This window comes from Hoplias malabaricus, chromosome 13, assembly GCF_029633855.1.
Source record: "Hoplias malabaricus isolate fHopMal1 chromosome 13, fHopMal1.hap1, whole genome shotgun sequence".
In the NCBI taxonomy this organism is placed as follows: Eukaryota; Metazoa; Chordata; class Actinopteri; order Characiformes; family Erythrinidae; genus Hoplias; species Hoplias malabaricus.
The window spans coordinates 17,456,788-17,470,480 of record NC_089812.1 but is presented as its reverse complement, the minus strand read 5'-3'; the positions used below and the strand labels follow the sequence as shown (position 1 = coordinate 17,470,480).

The 13,693-nt window shown below is 39.9% G+C and overlaps 1 protein-coding gene across 1 annotated transcript in view; it reads left to right on the top strand.

Moving 5' to 3' along the window:
• The first annotated feature begins 2,875 nt into the window (after positions 1-2,875).
• LOC136664421 (ubiquitin carboxyl-terminal hydrolase 22-like) overlaps positions 2,876-13,693 on the top strand; it is a 67,197-nt gene continuing 56,379 nt past the window's right edge. Inside the window, exon 1 of the mRNA XM_066641597.1 lies at positions 2,876-3,356. Coding sequence (XP_066497694.1) covers positions 3,237-3,356 — 120 coding nt within the window. The 5' untranslated portion in view covers positions 2,876-3,236. The remainder of the gene's footprint in view (positions 3,357-13,693) is intronic.

The following is a 13,693-nucleotide window of genomic DNA, read 5'->3' as shown; positions in this document are numbered from 1 at the left end:
GCAGCACCCTCCCACGTGGGGTGGATACCATCCCTACCTATAAGACCAGGCTTGCCCTCAAAACGTAACCAATTGTCTATAAAGCCCACTTGATTTTCGGAACACCACTTGGACATCCAGCAGTTTAACGCCCAAAGTCTGCTGTAAGCTTCGTCGCCACGCTGCATTGGTATGGGGCCAGAGCAGATTACGGCATCGGACATCGTCTGGGCCAGTTTAATCACCTCTGTAATATTACCCTTAGTTACCTCAGACTGCCGCAGACGAATATCATTGGCCCTACATGAATGACTACCCTCGAATATCTCCTATTAGCTAACAGTCTAAGGTTGCCACTAATATCCGGCGCTCTGGCTCCCGATAAACAGCTAACTGTTACTGCCGGCGCCCCTAAAGGAGTAGCTAATTTCACGTGTCGAACAATAGTCTCCTATAACCAGAGCACTCTTAACAGGCTCCTCAGCGGGTGCTTTGCTGAGCAGGGCAAACCTGTTTGACACGCGAATCGGAGGAGCGTGGTGTCCCGGTGGGCTAGCTTTGGCCTCAGTGTTAGCATCAGCCTTAGCTTTCCGGCTATGACGCCGAGACGTCACCCATTCACCCCGCTGTGAGGGCTTTAACGACGGAGTCGTGGGGGTGCTAACACTCCCTAAGGCACCCGGAGTTGCTAACACTGAATCTCGCTGTTTATCTCTTAACAATAATAAGCTCCGGATGCGCACTTCTAACTGGTCCACTTTATCCACCAGAGAGCTAACTAGCTGACACTTAGTACAAACACAACCACTATCTTTATCGCTAGAGGTGGAAAAGGGGGTTAAACTAAACATGCCACACTCTGAGCAGGCAAAACAGCCAGTAGTAGCCATGGAATTGCAGGTACTTACCGCTTTTAGTTCATTTTAGTAACTTACACCAAGAACGTTACTCCAGGGTCCGGTGGCAGTTTTAGTGCCTCTGTAATGAATATTCCTGCGGAGACAATCTAAAAGATAGATCTATGGATGGTTAGTAGGTTACAAAAACAGATATAAATATAGAAATAACAGTGGAAACGAGTAAACAGGAAAACCCGAGCGATCAAAACAGCTTCCATACGGGTACAGAAACAGCAAAACGGGTTGCCAGATATGAGCTTCTGGTTACTTGCATGGCCACTTTTGGATTCCACATCCTTCCTGCTTTTGTGACAGGCACTGCTGCTTTTACCACTTCATCCTTCCATCCTGACTCACCTTTGCACATTTACATTCCTCAACTAAACTTGTGAGTGGTAACTCCAGTACCCCTCTCTGCGGCACTGTGGCATCCCTAGCCACTAATGTATGCCGTTATTCATATCCCTTTACATCCTCTTTACTTCTGTGAAACATCATAAATTGTCAATGGCCACCTAGTACGAGGCATTAAGCCATAATGCACCACAATTCTCTGGCAAACATGATCTATCAATGCTATTAACAGCCTTCACCAATTCAGTTTTTAGTCCCACAACTTGCTCTGTATCATTTAGTACTGCACTATACCATCTACCTAAACCAGGGGTCGGCAAACCCGCGGCTCCAGAGCCGCATGCGGCTCTTTGATCCCTCTGATGCGGCTCAGCTTTTGAAAATAATTAATGAGCATTTAATTAAAATGTATTTTATTTTAGTTCGTTCATTTTCAAAAATGTAATTCTATGAAGATTATGGCGATCTTGTAACATCTAAAATATTTTTATATTTAATATTTAAAATATTTTTGTCGCTCCTAATACACGTCAAAACTTCCAATATGCGACACCCGCCAGTGTGCGGTTTCTTGAAAAAGATATTCATATTTTTAATTGTTCAGTAAAATAGACATTTTTTAATTCAGGTTGACATCTGCACGGCGCCAGTAAAAGGATGATGGCACGCAGAGAGAGGACAGCATTTTTGTTTGCTGCCAGTGGATACTTTCAGTTCTGCATTTTTTCCCATTACTACAAAGACTCAAAAAGACATTGAGTATTTTACTTAACCTTCAACCCAAAATCTTTTTTTCTGAGTTAAAAGTGTTTTTTTTTCATTACTATAAGGACTCAAATAGACACTGAGTATTTTACTTAACCGTCAACCCAACATCTTTTTTCTAAGTTAAAATTGTTTTTTTTTTCATTACTACAAGGACTCAATTAGACATTGAGTATTTTACTTAACCTTCAACCCAACGGCTTTTTTGCGGAGTTAAAAATGTTTTGTTGCATTCAGAAATGTTATTTCATTTTCTCTGCAGTCGTTCATTGATTTCATAAATGTAACACAGTATAGTTTTTTTATACATAGCACAAAGGCAAAAAAAAAACTGTTATGTGCAGTGTTATTTCATTTAAAATTTCAGAAGGGTTTTATGGCTCCCAGTGTTTTCTTCACTGTGTGAAACAGGTACAAATGGCTCTTTGAGTGGTAAAGGTTGCCGACCCCTGACCTAAACTTCACTGGTCTCTCCAGAACCATACAAAAAAATAAATAAATAAATAAAATAAAATACTATATATCTGAAACCATATATCTGAGCAGTGAAAATATATTTGCTCAAAGAAAAAAAACTAAAAGTAATTATTGTAAGTAAGTAAGTCAGCACTTGGCACTCTTATTGAAATTTGTTTAAACGACAATAATATATATATATATATACGATACTTTCTTATTTAATTACTCTGTAATTTAAAGGAGTAAACTACCCTCATCTGATTGGCGACTTTTCACCGGTAAATTCACCCCTCGCTGTTTCAAAGGCATGTATTTTGGCCAATCAAATTGCCACTGTTAGACGTATGGGCGTGGCATCAAAGGGAAATAGTACCAAATAGCTAACCAAACGGCAGAGAGACTGTTGTGTAGCAGCCAATCAAAAAACAAAGTGAACGGGACCCGTAGAGCTCATGGTGTACTCTTCAAATCCATAATGCTGTTGCCGACCGTAAAAAAAAAATCTGTTGAGTGGAAGTAGAGATTGAATATTTAAGAGAAACGCATCACAGGAGAGGCCAGAAACGCGAGGAAACGCACAAATGGAGTAAAATTAGAGAAAACGAAGAGCACTTTGAATTCGCAGATGAACGGTTTTTGACCTGGACCTTGTTCCATATTCATTCGGAAAACACTCTGGACACAGCTAGCGTTAACAGCTAGTTCTGGGCTCTGAATTCTTGTGGGACACGTTTCCTGAACTGAAAACACACATATAAAACCCTGCATGTGGTTTCTGTCATGTGTCCGGCCGGGTGCTCCCATGTGAACGGCTTTAAAGTGGACAATTGGAGGCAAAACCTACGAGTCATTTATCAATGCTTTGTGTGGAGCGGCTCTGCTGAAACCAGGAGACGAAAGGTAACCAAACAGAAAAGGAAACAAAGCATTGAACACATATATAGCCGGGTTAGTGAGTCTAATGGTGCAATTCAGTTATAAACGGGCATAACCTTAAGTTTGGTGCATATGACGCCCTGCACACAGTTGGAAGCACATCAGTCAATCACTCAGACCGTTTAAATGCAGGTAGCTTCAGTATCTTTAGCTCTAGAGCCCCCTTGAAACAGCATTTGTATCTTTAGTTATGAACAGGGGTGTGCAACTGGAGGGATGCTCGCTTGCTTCTTGCTTTGAACATTGCAGCCAGCTGCTAGCATGCTAGCATTAATGCCGAGGTTCGGTCAGCGTGAAAAGAGAAATAAGCCAATAACGTTATATGTGCTAGGGTCTGAACCATATTGGAGAGAATGGTGGTCTCATTTTTGCACTACTAGCCAGGTGGCTCAGTCAAGACTTAGTAATGGTGCAAGTTTTTCTACCACTAACTTAATGAAGTTGGCTCCCCGTCCGCCAGGTCCTTATTCGAATTGTCCCTTCCACCTTAAATGGTGCAGCACTTGCAAACAACCGCTGCAGCATTTAAGGTGGAACTACTGAATTCGAATGAGAAGCTAACACCAGTAACAGGGCGTGTAGACTGGAACAACACCCACTGCGACGGATGGGAGAAGTGGTCGGTAATATGACGACCAAATGCTTTACTGAGAATATCATGGATGTTCTCAGTATTTAAAGAACACTGAGCAACTGCAGGATTGATTACGCAGAGAACACAGTGTTCAGTACAGTATGTGAAAGGGGGAAAACAAATGATTGTACCCATAATAGTACAATGGCAACATTAGTGCAGTGGTTCTGTGTCAAAACATTAATATCTTTAAATAGAGTGGCAATACATATTTGTCAAATTCACCCTCTCCTGTATGGGAGACTTGAGGCTGATGGCTGTACCTCCTTAACATAGCAGAACCAAAAGAGATCTATGTTGCTTTCCACAGGAAGTTAACTAATCTGAGTATGATTTTGTATACATCTCATTTGAGGAATGCTGGGTTTGTATGCTTTATCTGATGTTGACTGCCATGTAAATTCACCAGCCCGTGCTCTCTGGATCTTTTGCAGGGTCTCAGTACAGGCTTATCCTTACTCTATAGAAGATAGAATCCTTACTTTGAAGGATATGATAGGGCTTTGCTGTTAAACCGTATTCACTCATACTCCCCCTCCTCATCACTTCTCCCACTGAGTATGAATGAGGCCAGTCGCTCCACATGCTTTACTTTGTTCCACCATTTGGGCTCAGGCCACCCCACACCCCACCCCACCTCAGCAGTATGACACAATTGGTGGTGATCTAATTCTTACTTTTAGAGCTACTTTAGACTTCCCAAATGCTGATTTGACAGCTGTTGGTCACTGTTCACATAATCAATTTAATGTTATAGATACCACTTGCTTTCCATTGCATCAAAACTCTTGTCTTTGGACTCCCTTCTGTCACTCATTTCACCGTGTATTGTTTTACCTTTGTAGAGTAGGTGCTAGTTTGGGATGCTGGACAACATCCTGTCTCTTGGGAGAGTCACATGCGCACTTTCTCGCTATGTTTTTTAGCCTGAATTTGTAACCGTCATGCAGATTCAACAGATGTTTGACAAATCGATCAGTTCTCAACAAACTGCACAGGTAATGTGAAAGAGTGGAGCTTGCTTTCTCATTATCATGCTGATAACAGTGGCAGATGTTGAGTCATAAAAAAAGAGAGCTCCAGCTGAACTTACAAGGCCTCATGGAAAGCAACGTGTGCTCTCTTGTCTTTGCTTTGTAATTTTGCACCACAGATTCGCTTCATAGATGTAATTGACAGCTAATACACCTCACGGAAACTCAGGTTTGGTTCCTACACTAGTTGCTAATCAAATTCAGGATGCCTGCGTTTTTTCTCCTTTCTCTGCACCAGAATAAAGGCATGTTCTCAGCCCCTTAATCAAAAGAATATGGATTTTTTTCTTTTTTTTTTAAATCATTTTTTTATATAATTATATGGGATGTTCTGTCTATCTGATGGAGATCAGGCCATGATGCTTAGGCACTGGCCAACTGAATTGGGAGGACATGGTGTGCTCCACACTGTCTGCTCATATTGTGTTGCTCATTACTGGAATTAAGGCCCTTCTGTTCCTGGGCCCTTGTCCTGCAAGCCACACTGCTTCTCTGTCTCAGCCATGCTCGACTAAATGCGCATCATCAACTCCCACGTCGCTGCTGTGCAGACTTAGCTAAAGCAGTGAGGGCTGTGATGACGCGTCAGCCTTGGATGGCAGCTCACAGCACAGGCTTCTTTCTCTACCAAGGTCAGTGCTTTAAGGCTGCTCTGAAATTAATGGAACCTTTGCGTTTGGCATTTTCAGTGTTCCTGAATTTTTTCTGGCTTATTTGCAATGCCTGTTACTGTTAAGGTGAATTGGATAGCTCCTAATTAATATAATTACCTCTAGGTAAAGACTTCACAGAATATAATTTCCCATTTGTGGCTTGTCCACAATGGATTGGATGAGTCACATTTAATGTATCCTTGCTAGTACACTTTAGTAAGGTAGGCCGCATGTTGAAAGCTCACTGATCTGCCCTTGAAAAACAATAAAATGTTCTTCTCTAAGCCAGTGCGCAAGTTTCCAAGATACCTCCAGCACTTGTGTGTGTGTGTGTCTAAGATACCAAGGAGGACATGGTCCCTAATTAGAAACATTTGTGGATTTGCAAGCCATTGTTCCTGAATGGTGTGTAGCATCTAATTACTCTAGAACAGTGTTGAGATGTGCCAGTCCATAAAGTTTAAAGACTGTAGCAAGGAATACAAATAAATTCTTTTGACCCATAAGCAATTGCTGTTAGTAGGTGAATAGTTATTAACAAGCAGACCTAAAATCAAAGTTAAAACTTGTCAAGTATCCATTACATACAGAACACAAAGCATATCTGATTTAGGAAATGTTTTACTCAGATCTTGAGCATGACCCACTTATGTCCATTATGTTTGAGGAAAGAAGTACAGTATATTACTAAAAAGTATTCCCTCATCTATAAAAAAAATAATTGAATTTAGGTGTTCCAGTCACTTTCCTGGCCACTGGTGTACAAAACCAAGCACCTAGGCATGCAAACTGCTTCTACAAACATTTGTGAGAAAATGGGTCGCTCTCAGGAGCTTTGTGAATGATAATGTGATAGAATGCCACCTGTGCAACAAGTCCAATCATGAAATTTCCTTGCTACTACATATTCCACAGTAAACTGTGGAATATTTGCTTGGGAACAACAGCAACTCAGCCACAAAGTGGTTGGCCAATGCTGAGGTGCATTGTGCAGTGGGTAAAATTTGGTGGTTTTGGGATGGCCCTTTAGTCAAAAGTTCTTGAGTGAAAGGAACCCTTAATGTTTCAGCATTCCAAGAGATTTTGGACAATTTCATGCTCCAAAATCTGTGAGAACAGTTTGGATATGGCCCCTTCCTGTCCGAACATGACTGACACCACAAATATGTTTTGGCAGAAATGTATTTATAACTAAATAATTCCCTTAAACGCACTACTAAATTTTTGGCAAACCTTCCTAGAAGAGTTGAAGCTGTTAAAGCTGCAATGGGTCATCTGACATCATATTAAACCCCTAGGGCTGAGTTTAGACTGGGATGTCAGTGAAGTTCATATGCAGATGAGATGACAGAATGCTTTTGGCAATGTTGTCCATGTAGACTAGCTGATGTAAAAATAAATAATAATAACAAATCTCAATGGCATATTGAATGTTCTATATTCCAGAATTACTTAGTATAAGCTCTCTCATTAAATGAGACGTAAGTGCTATGTACAAGCTAGAGTTGTATCAGTGTATGTCAGTAACTTTCAAATGTATCTCCTTCTCTATAATTTAATGCACCCATGTGTTTTCCTCACATTTAAATAAAAAATAAAAATCGAAACTCTATTTTATTAGATTGGATTATGCATCAATATATGAGTAGCATTTGTTTATATCATTCCGCCTCATTTGCCATGGTTTCCAATGATTGCAGATGATGGCGCTAATGATGTGTGACTGGTATTCCCTTCTTCAGCTTCATTGCAGGTGTCTGTACTGTGCCTCAGGGCTGCAATCGGGATGCAGTTTGTTAAACAGATGTTGGACATAATTGTTGATTTGCTGCAGATTTAGAATGCTTTCTTCAAATGGGAAATGGATTAAAGCGGCAGGATTACCCGTGCCCGTCAACCTGGCCTGGCTGCACTGCGGCTCGCTGCACTGGTGCATGTTTTGGCTGAAAAAGGGTCACGTGTCTAGGAGGGGCAGAGGTTAATATTTTTTTTTCTTGAATTGTGAGAACAGAACTTAAGCAACACAAAAGTCAAACTTAAAAAGATTACAGCCTCATCATACCTAAAATAAAACTGTATTAGTAAATTAATAACATCTTGCTATCTTTCTTGCCATGAATGTGGCCCTGTGTATAAATGTTGCTCTGATAGGTGGGGGAATAATGTCGCGTATGACCATATGTCATATACAATTATATAATAGATCCAAAATGACTTTGATTCTTAATTGTTGTTGATTGGTTGTGCTAGTTTGCTAACAAAGGCCTGCTTTCCACTGTAGAGCAGAATGGTTCCCATTGCCATATTGTTCTTTTTCAACAAGTGCTTGCAAGACTGGATAAGATTACTTCTGCCATCTGATGTGTGCAGCCCCAGGAAATGCAGAAAATTATGTTCACAATGGCTCCTTAGAGACAGCTAGGTGGATAATAGTTTTATATGCACACACACACACAATCTGGTAGTGTCGCTTCAACACTGGTTAATTGTCTTTGAAGTTTCTTTTGTATATGTAATTTGCACTGATGTGTCTGATCCACTTATACCAGTGCAACAGTCATTAACCAGCCGAGAATGATCTATGACCCAAGTAATACCTTTTCTGTGATGTTTTCAGGTGGGTCCTGACTACTGAAGAACACAGTGAAAGGGAGCTTACAAAGTATGCAAAGCAACAGATTAATTAAAGCTTTGTAAATATAGAGTGCACACATATTGTAAATGTGGCTGATAAAAAGAATGAATGTAGAAACTAGGAGATGGCTTTAATGTTATGGTTGATTGGTGTATATTGAGCTGAAACTCAGGCTGGAAAGCAACAGATATGTAGAAGTAAAAAGAAAATTACATAATTAAGATTAATGAATATGACGCCTAGGCCCATGACCCAATGCTGATGTCAGACATGCAATAATCGCATATGTTGCATGGGATAAAGAACTGCTTAGAAATTGTCACTCCACAACATGTACAAAGCATATAAATTCCCTCTTCTTTTTACAGGAGTATGGCATATTAAAGGGTGGATTTTAAATTGGTCATCAACAAAATATGTAACATCTGCAGATTTTTGAGTTATGTTCAATCAATCATTCATTGTCTGTATTCGCTTATTCAGTTCAGGGTCGCGGTGGGTCCGGAGCCTACCCATAATCACTGGGCGCAAGGCAGGAATACACCATGGAGGGGGCGCCAGTCCTTCAGTGTGACACACTCACAAATTCACTCACACCTATGGACACTTGAGTTGCCAGTCCACCTACCAACATGTGTTTTTGGACCGTGAGAAGAAACCGGAGCACCCGGAAGAAACCCACGCAGACACGGATTGAAAACACCAAACTCTTCACAAACAGTCACCCGGAACGGGACTTTTTATTGTTTATAGTGATAATTCTGTGGACAAAATAGGATAAAGCATGTTTTCCAAGCCTTAAGATGTTGATTTTTTGCTACTGCCAAAAGGAGGGCTGTGGATTGTACATTGTATACATAAACATTGTATTATTCATTTTTAATATAGATTTTTTTTGTTTGATGGGGCTCTTCAAACACATTAAAAAGGTTAGAGGATTCATAACTCACATAATGATATAATTTAAATCATATTTATCTTTTGCTTGGTGTTTTATGAAAAGATCTTTATCATTTACAGCCAAAAAAAAGGTTGTCCTTTGCAGTTTCAGTTTCTTGTTCTCACAAATCTTTTATTTCTCTGTGCTTACAACTGGTATGCATGGTAAAAAATTAACCTAACAGCATTGTTACCCTATTTAAGCTTGGGCCAGTTTACTGAAAACAAATGTTTTTACTTCCTCTATGTAGAAATGATAACAAATCAATCACATAAGCAAGGGAGTGTGTATTGACTGAGGAATGAAAAGAGTGATTTCTTTTGTGACACTGGAAAGCTGATATCTACCAACAGTAGGAAGAGGAAGTGAATGTACACTAGACTGTTTGTGATTGTGCCTAGGACTTATGCTCTCTTGGACTTCCAGGCAACGGATGGATTATATTTGTTACACATAGGTAAGTTTCACCTCAGACTGCAATAGCTTTGTTTACTGCTTTTGATTCCTATTCTGTCACCCACAAATGAAACAGGCATATCAGTATTTTAGAATTTTGAATCAGACAGAAAATCCTTAGCTGTACCAGAGACTTATGTTTTCTTAAACTAAATGAACTGTAGTCATTTCACAAGCATGTCTTAATGAGGCTTAACTGATGACAGTAGGCTGGCTCCAAAAAGGACTTTCTGATTTCCATGTATTTTATGATATTGTTCAATATGAGCCTATTAATTCATTGACCCAAAATGGACCGGAGAATATATCTTACTCTGATTATACCTCATTAAAATGTAATAAAAATTAAACAAGCCAACCCAAACTGAGTGTGAGCCAGCACCATCTAAAGTTTGCTCAGGGCTAACAAAGCCCATGGCTTGCTCATTATTAAAAAAATAATACACATTTGAAAGCTGAACACTAGGGCTGGGCAATATGACAAAAAAAGGACAATATACGATATTATGAAAACTATAACAAACTATAATGTCAAAGTATTAGTGTTTATTTTTAACACTAAAAAGGACAATCTGAATTATCTAACCGTAATTATTAAACAGCATGTCTAAGAAAGTGTCCCGATCAAGTATATTTTGCCCTAATCCCAATACGAGCCTTTAAATAATGTTCTGATCTGATAATTAGATTTTCCTAGATTGTACTGTGCTGTAAATGGTGTATTCACAAACAAAAACATAATATTTTTAATCTTATTATCTGATGCAAATTTTTTTTACTTGTATTCTAAAAGTCGGTTTTATTGCCAACGCAGATGTGATGAGGGAATAATTGAAATGTAGTATCTTTGAGGCACTGCTAAAATAAGATTTTGTAATTTATCACGAGTATTTGTAATTACTATTTTTTTAAGCAGAATGTGAGTGTGTGTGTGAAGGACTAGCATCCCCTCCAGGGTGTATTCTTGCTTTGCACCCAGTGATTCCAGGTAGGCTCTGGACCCACTGTGACCCTGAACTGGACTTTGAACTTTAAAAATTATTCAAAAAAAGTTGGAATTACATCACTGCTTGGCTTCCAGACTCCACCCAGGGGTGGAGCTCGCGCTCCAAAAATCAGACAAATACAGCTAGAACTCACAAACGCTTTCTTCTAATGTTACGATACTTCACATGCTTGATCCCTATAAGGGCTGGAAGACATAAGTACTTGGTTGTGCAACTGCAAGCCTAGGGGGCGCTATAACAACAAAAAATTTGTTACACTTCACAGGATTGTCCAATTGACATGTCGATGGTATGCATGTAGTGGGTGATGTCCTGAATGAGATTCTGTGATGATGTCATATTCAAAAAAACATTGCCGTTTAATGGTCTTAACAAGGTCCTATCATCATGAGACTTGCATGGTATGTACATGTCAGCACTTCCTAAGCCCATAAAAGTTTTCATAACAATAGCCACTAGGGGGCACAATTCAAATTTTCAACATGAAAATATGGAATATCTCAACTACAATTAAACATATCGACAAGCACTTTATTGCATACTCTGCATAGTGTCTTACAACTTTGCAATTACAACTATTGTCAAAAAGTGCATAGTTTATCCACAATAGTCAGGTATGTGAAAATGGAGCTTTTCGAACTCCTCCCTGGAAATTTGTCTTATCAATAAACAGCTGGTATTTTTGAAATCTGTATCGACTGCAGGTAAATAATTATTTTAAAAAGTTTGCACTTTTGACAATCTGTTGCAACAGTTATTCAACAAATATGCATGGGTGGGGCTCAATGCACTCTTTGAGCTATAACTCAAACAAACTTTGCCCAAATCAGACACAACTTGGTACACATATGTATGTCAATACTCTGAAGTACTGTGCCAAATGTGACTACATTGCACAGAAAGGCGGCGCTACAATTAGAGAGCAACTGATTGCCTAAGTTATTAATTGATTACACCGCCACCTAGAGATGCAGTACCAGCAAAATGAGACCGATAAATTCTGAAGACCATGGGAAAGGAGCTTGAGCATTTTCATAACTTATGGCTAAAGCATTTTTGAGTTACAGCTCTCTCTTATGCAATGTTTCAAAGGCAAGCTGCACAATTCTATTTAAGTAGAGGCTGCAATCACACTAAAAGTTCCACCATTTTTTGATAGTTATTTATTTTGATAATTAAACTTCTGTTCTTATGATTCACGTGATACCACATATGTCCATATTGGATGTTTAGCCAGAGACTAGATCATTCTCAAATCTGTCAATTACATCTCATCTATGCATGCAGACTTCTCTGTTATGCAGAATCCCCCCTCAGCCCCTCCCTCTCCTCCTCACACATAGACTGTGACCTCTCCCCCTCCCCTCCCCCCTGCCAGTCACAGAAGGCCAGAGAACACAGACACAGAAATGCAGATATTCAGCAATAAACCCTTACCACCACTTCATTTCTAATTTCAATGTCCATGTTATCATCTCCACTGTCCACAGGAGCACTTTGTATATCTAAATTTACAGAGTGGTGTCCACCTCTTCCTGTGCATACTTTCATTGCTACTTTTCACATGTTCTTCAATGGTCAGGGCACACACACAGCAGGTATGCTGAAAATCTATGAGCTACTGTCTCTGCCTTTATTTCTATGATGTGGACCAACAGAGTAGGTGTGTGTAACACTGGACAGTGAGTGGACAAAGGTTTTAAAATCTCCAGCAGCACTGCTCTGTCTGATTCACTCATAAGAGCGCTATAGACACTGACATATAATCACAATGTCAGTGTCACTAGAGTTCTGAGAATGTATGAGCTACAATCTCTGCCTTTATATCTATGCGTTTGATCAAAAAAATGTGTATCTACAAGTGTGGACAGTGAGTGGAATTTGATGTTAAAATCTCCAGCAGCACTGCTTTGTCTTATTCACTCATACGAGCACTACACATGCTGACCTATCACCAACATGTCAGTGTCACTGCAGTTCTCAGAATGATCTACCCCTTAAATAATCTCTGCTTTGTGGGGCTCCTGAAAAATGGGTCAGAATCCAGGGTGAAATTCCAGAGTGAGTTCTGTGCTCTCTGCTGTCTCTGTACCCCAAGCCCAACCCTCACCTCTCTGCAGACCAGAAATTCACCCACTCATTCACTACCACTGCCTCTTAAAATCCTGCTCTGCTGAGACACCAGAACACCAAGGATCATATGTAAAAGCACTACAAAGTCTATCCTAAATTGTGGCTCCTGTATCAGGAAATTTCATATGCTAACCTCTTGCTCTGCAACAGATTTCTCGCTTTCACCCCGGTCTTCAATGGTCAGGACACACATACAGCAGGTATGATTCAGGTGTTGGAGATTTAAATCCCTCAGCATCACTGCTGGACTGGGAATAGTTCACAATCAAACACATCCAGCAGACAATATTCTCAGTGTCCACTGATGATGGACTCCAGTACAAGCAACTCCACATCATATCTGCTGTTTGGGGGTCCTGAACATTAGGGTGAGAAACCAGAATGCAACTCCAGAGTGACATCTGTGCTCTGTCTTCCGCTATTCCTCCATCTCACGCTACATCTCCAAAGAGATGGCAGAACAGCAAGGACCACCTTACAAACACTACACAAACTTCCCCAAAAATCCCCTTCTATCTCAGGACAGCTCGTATGCTAGCGCATTGTTCTTCTACCAGCAAATACCAGCTTGGAGCCCGGGAATTGCCGCTTGCGGCTATATTTTGTTTTGATTTTGTATTGTGTCTTATTAAATCACAACTCATTTCTCTATTTCATCTCTATTTTTTCCCCCTCTTTCTTTAATTTCTTAAACCCATGTTTGCGCTCTTACAAACACAGATCCAACACTGATTAGAAAAACTTGAATAAGTAGTTCAGACTGCTAAAGGTGCGTCTCAGTAAATTTGAATATCATCAAAAAGTTAATG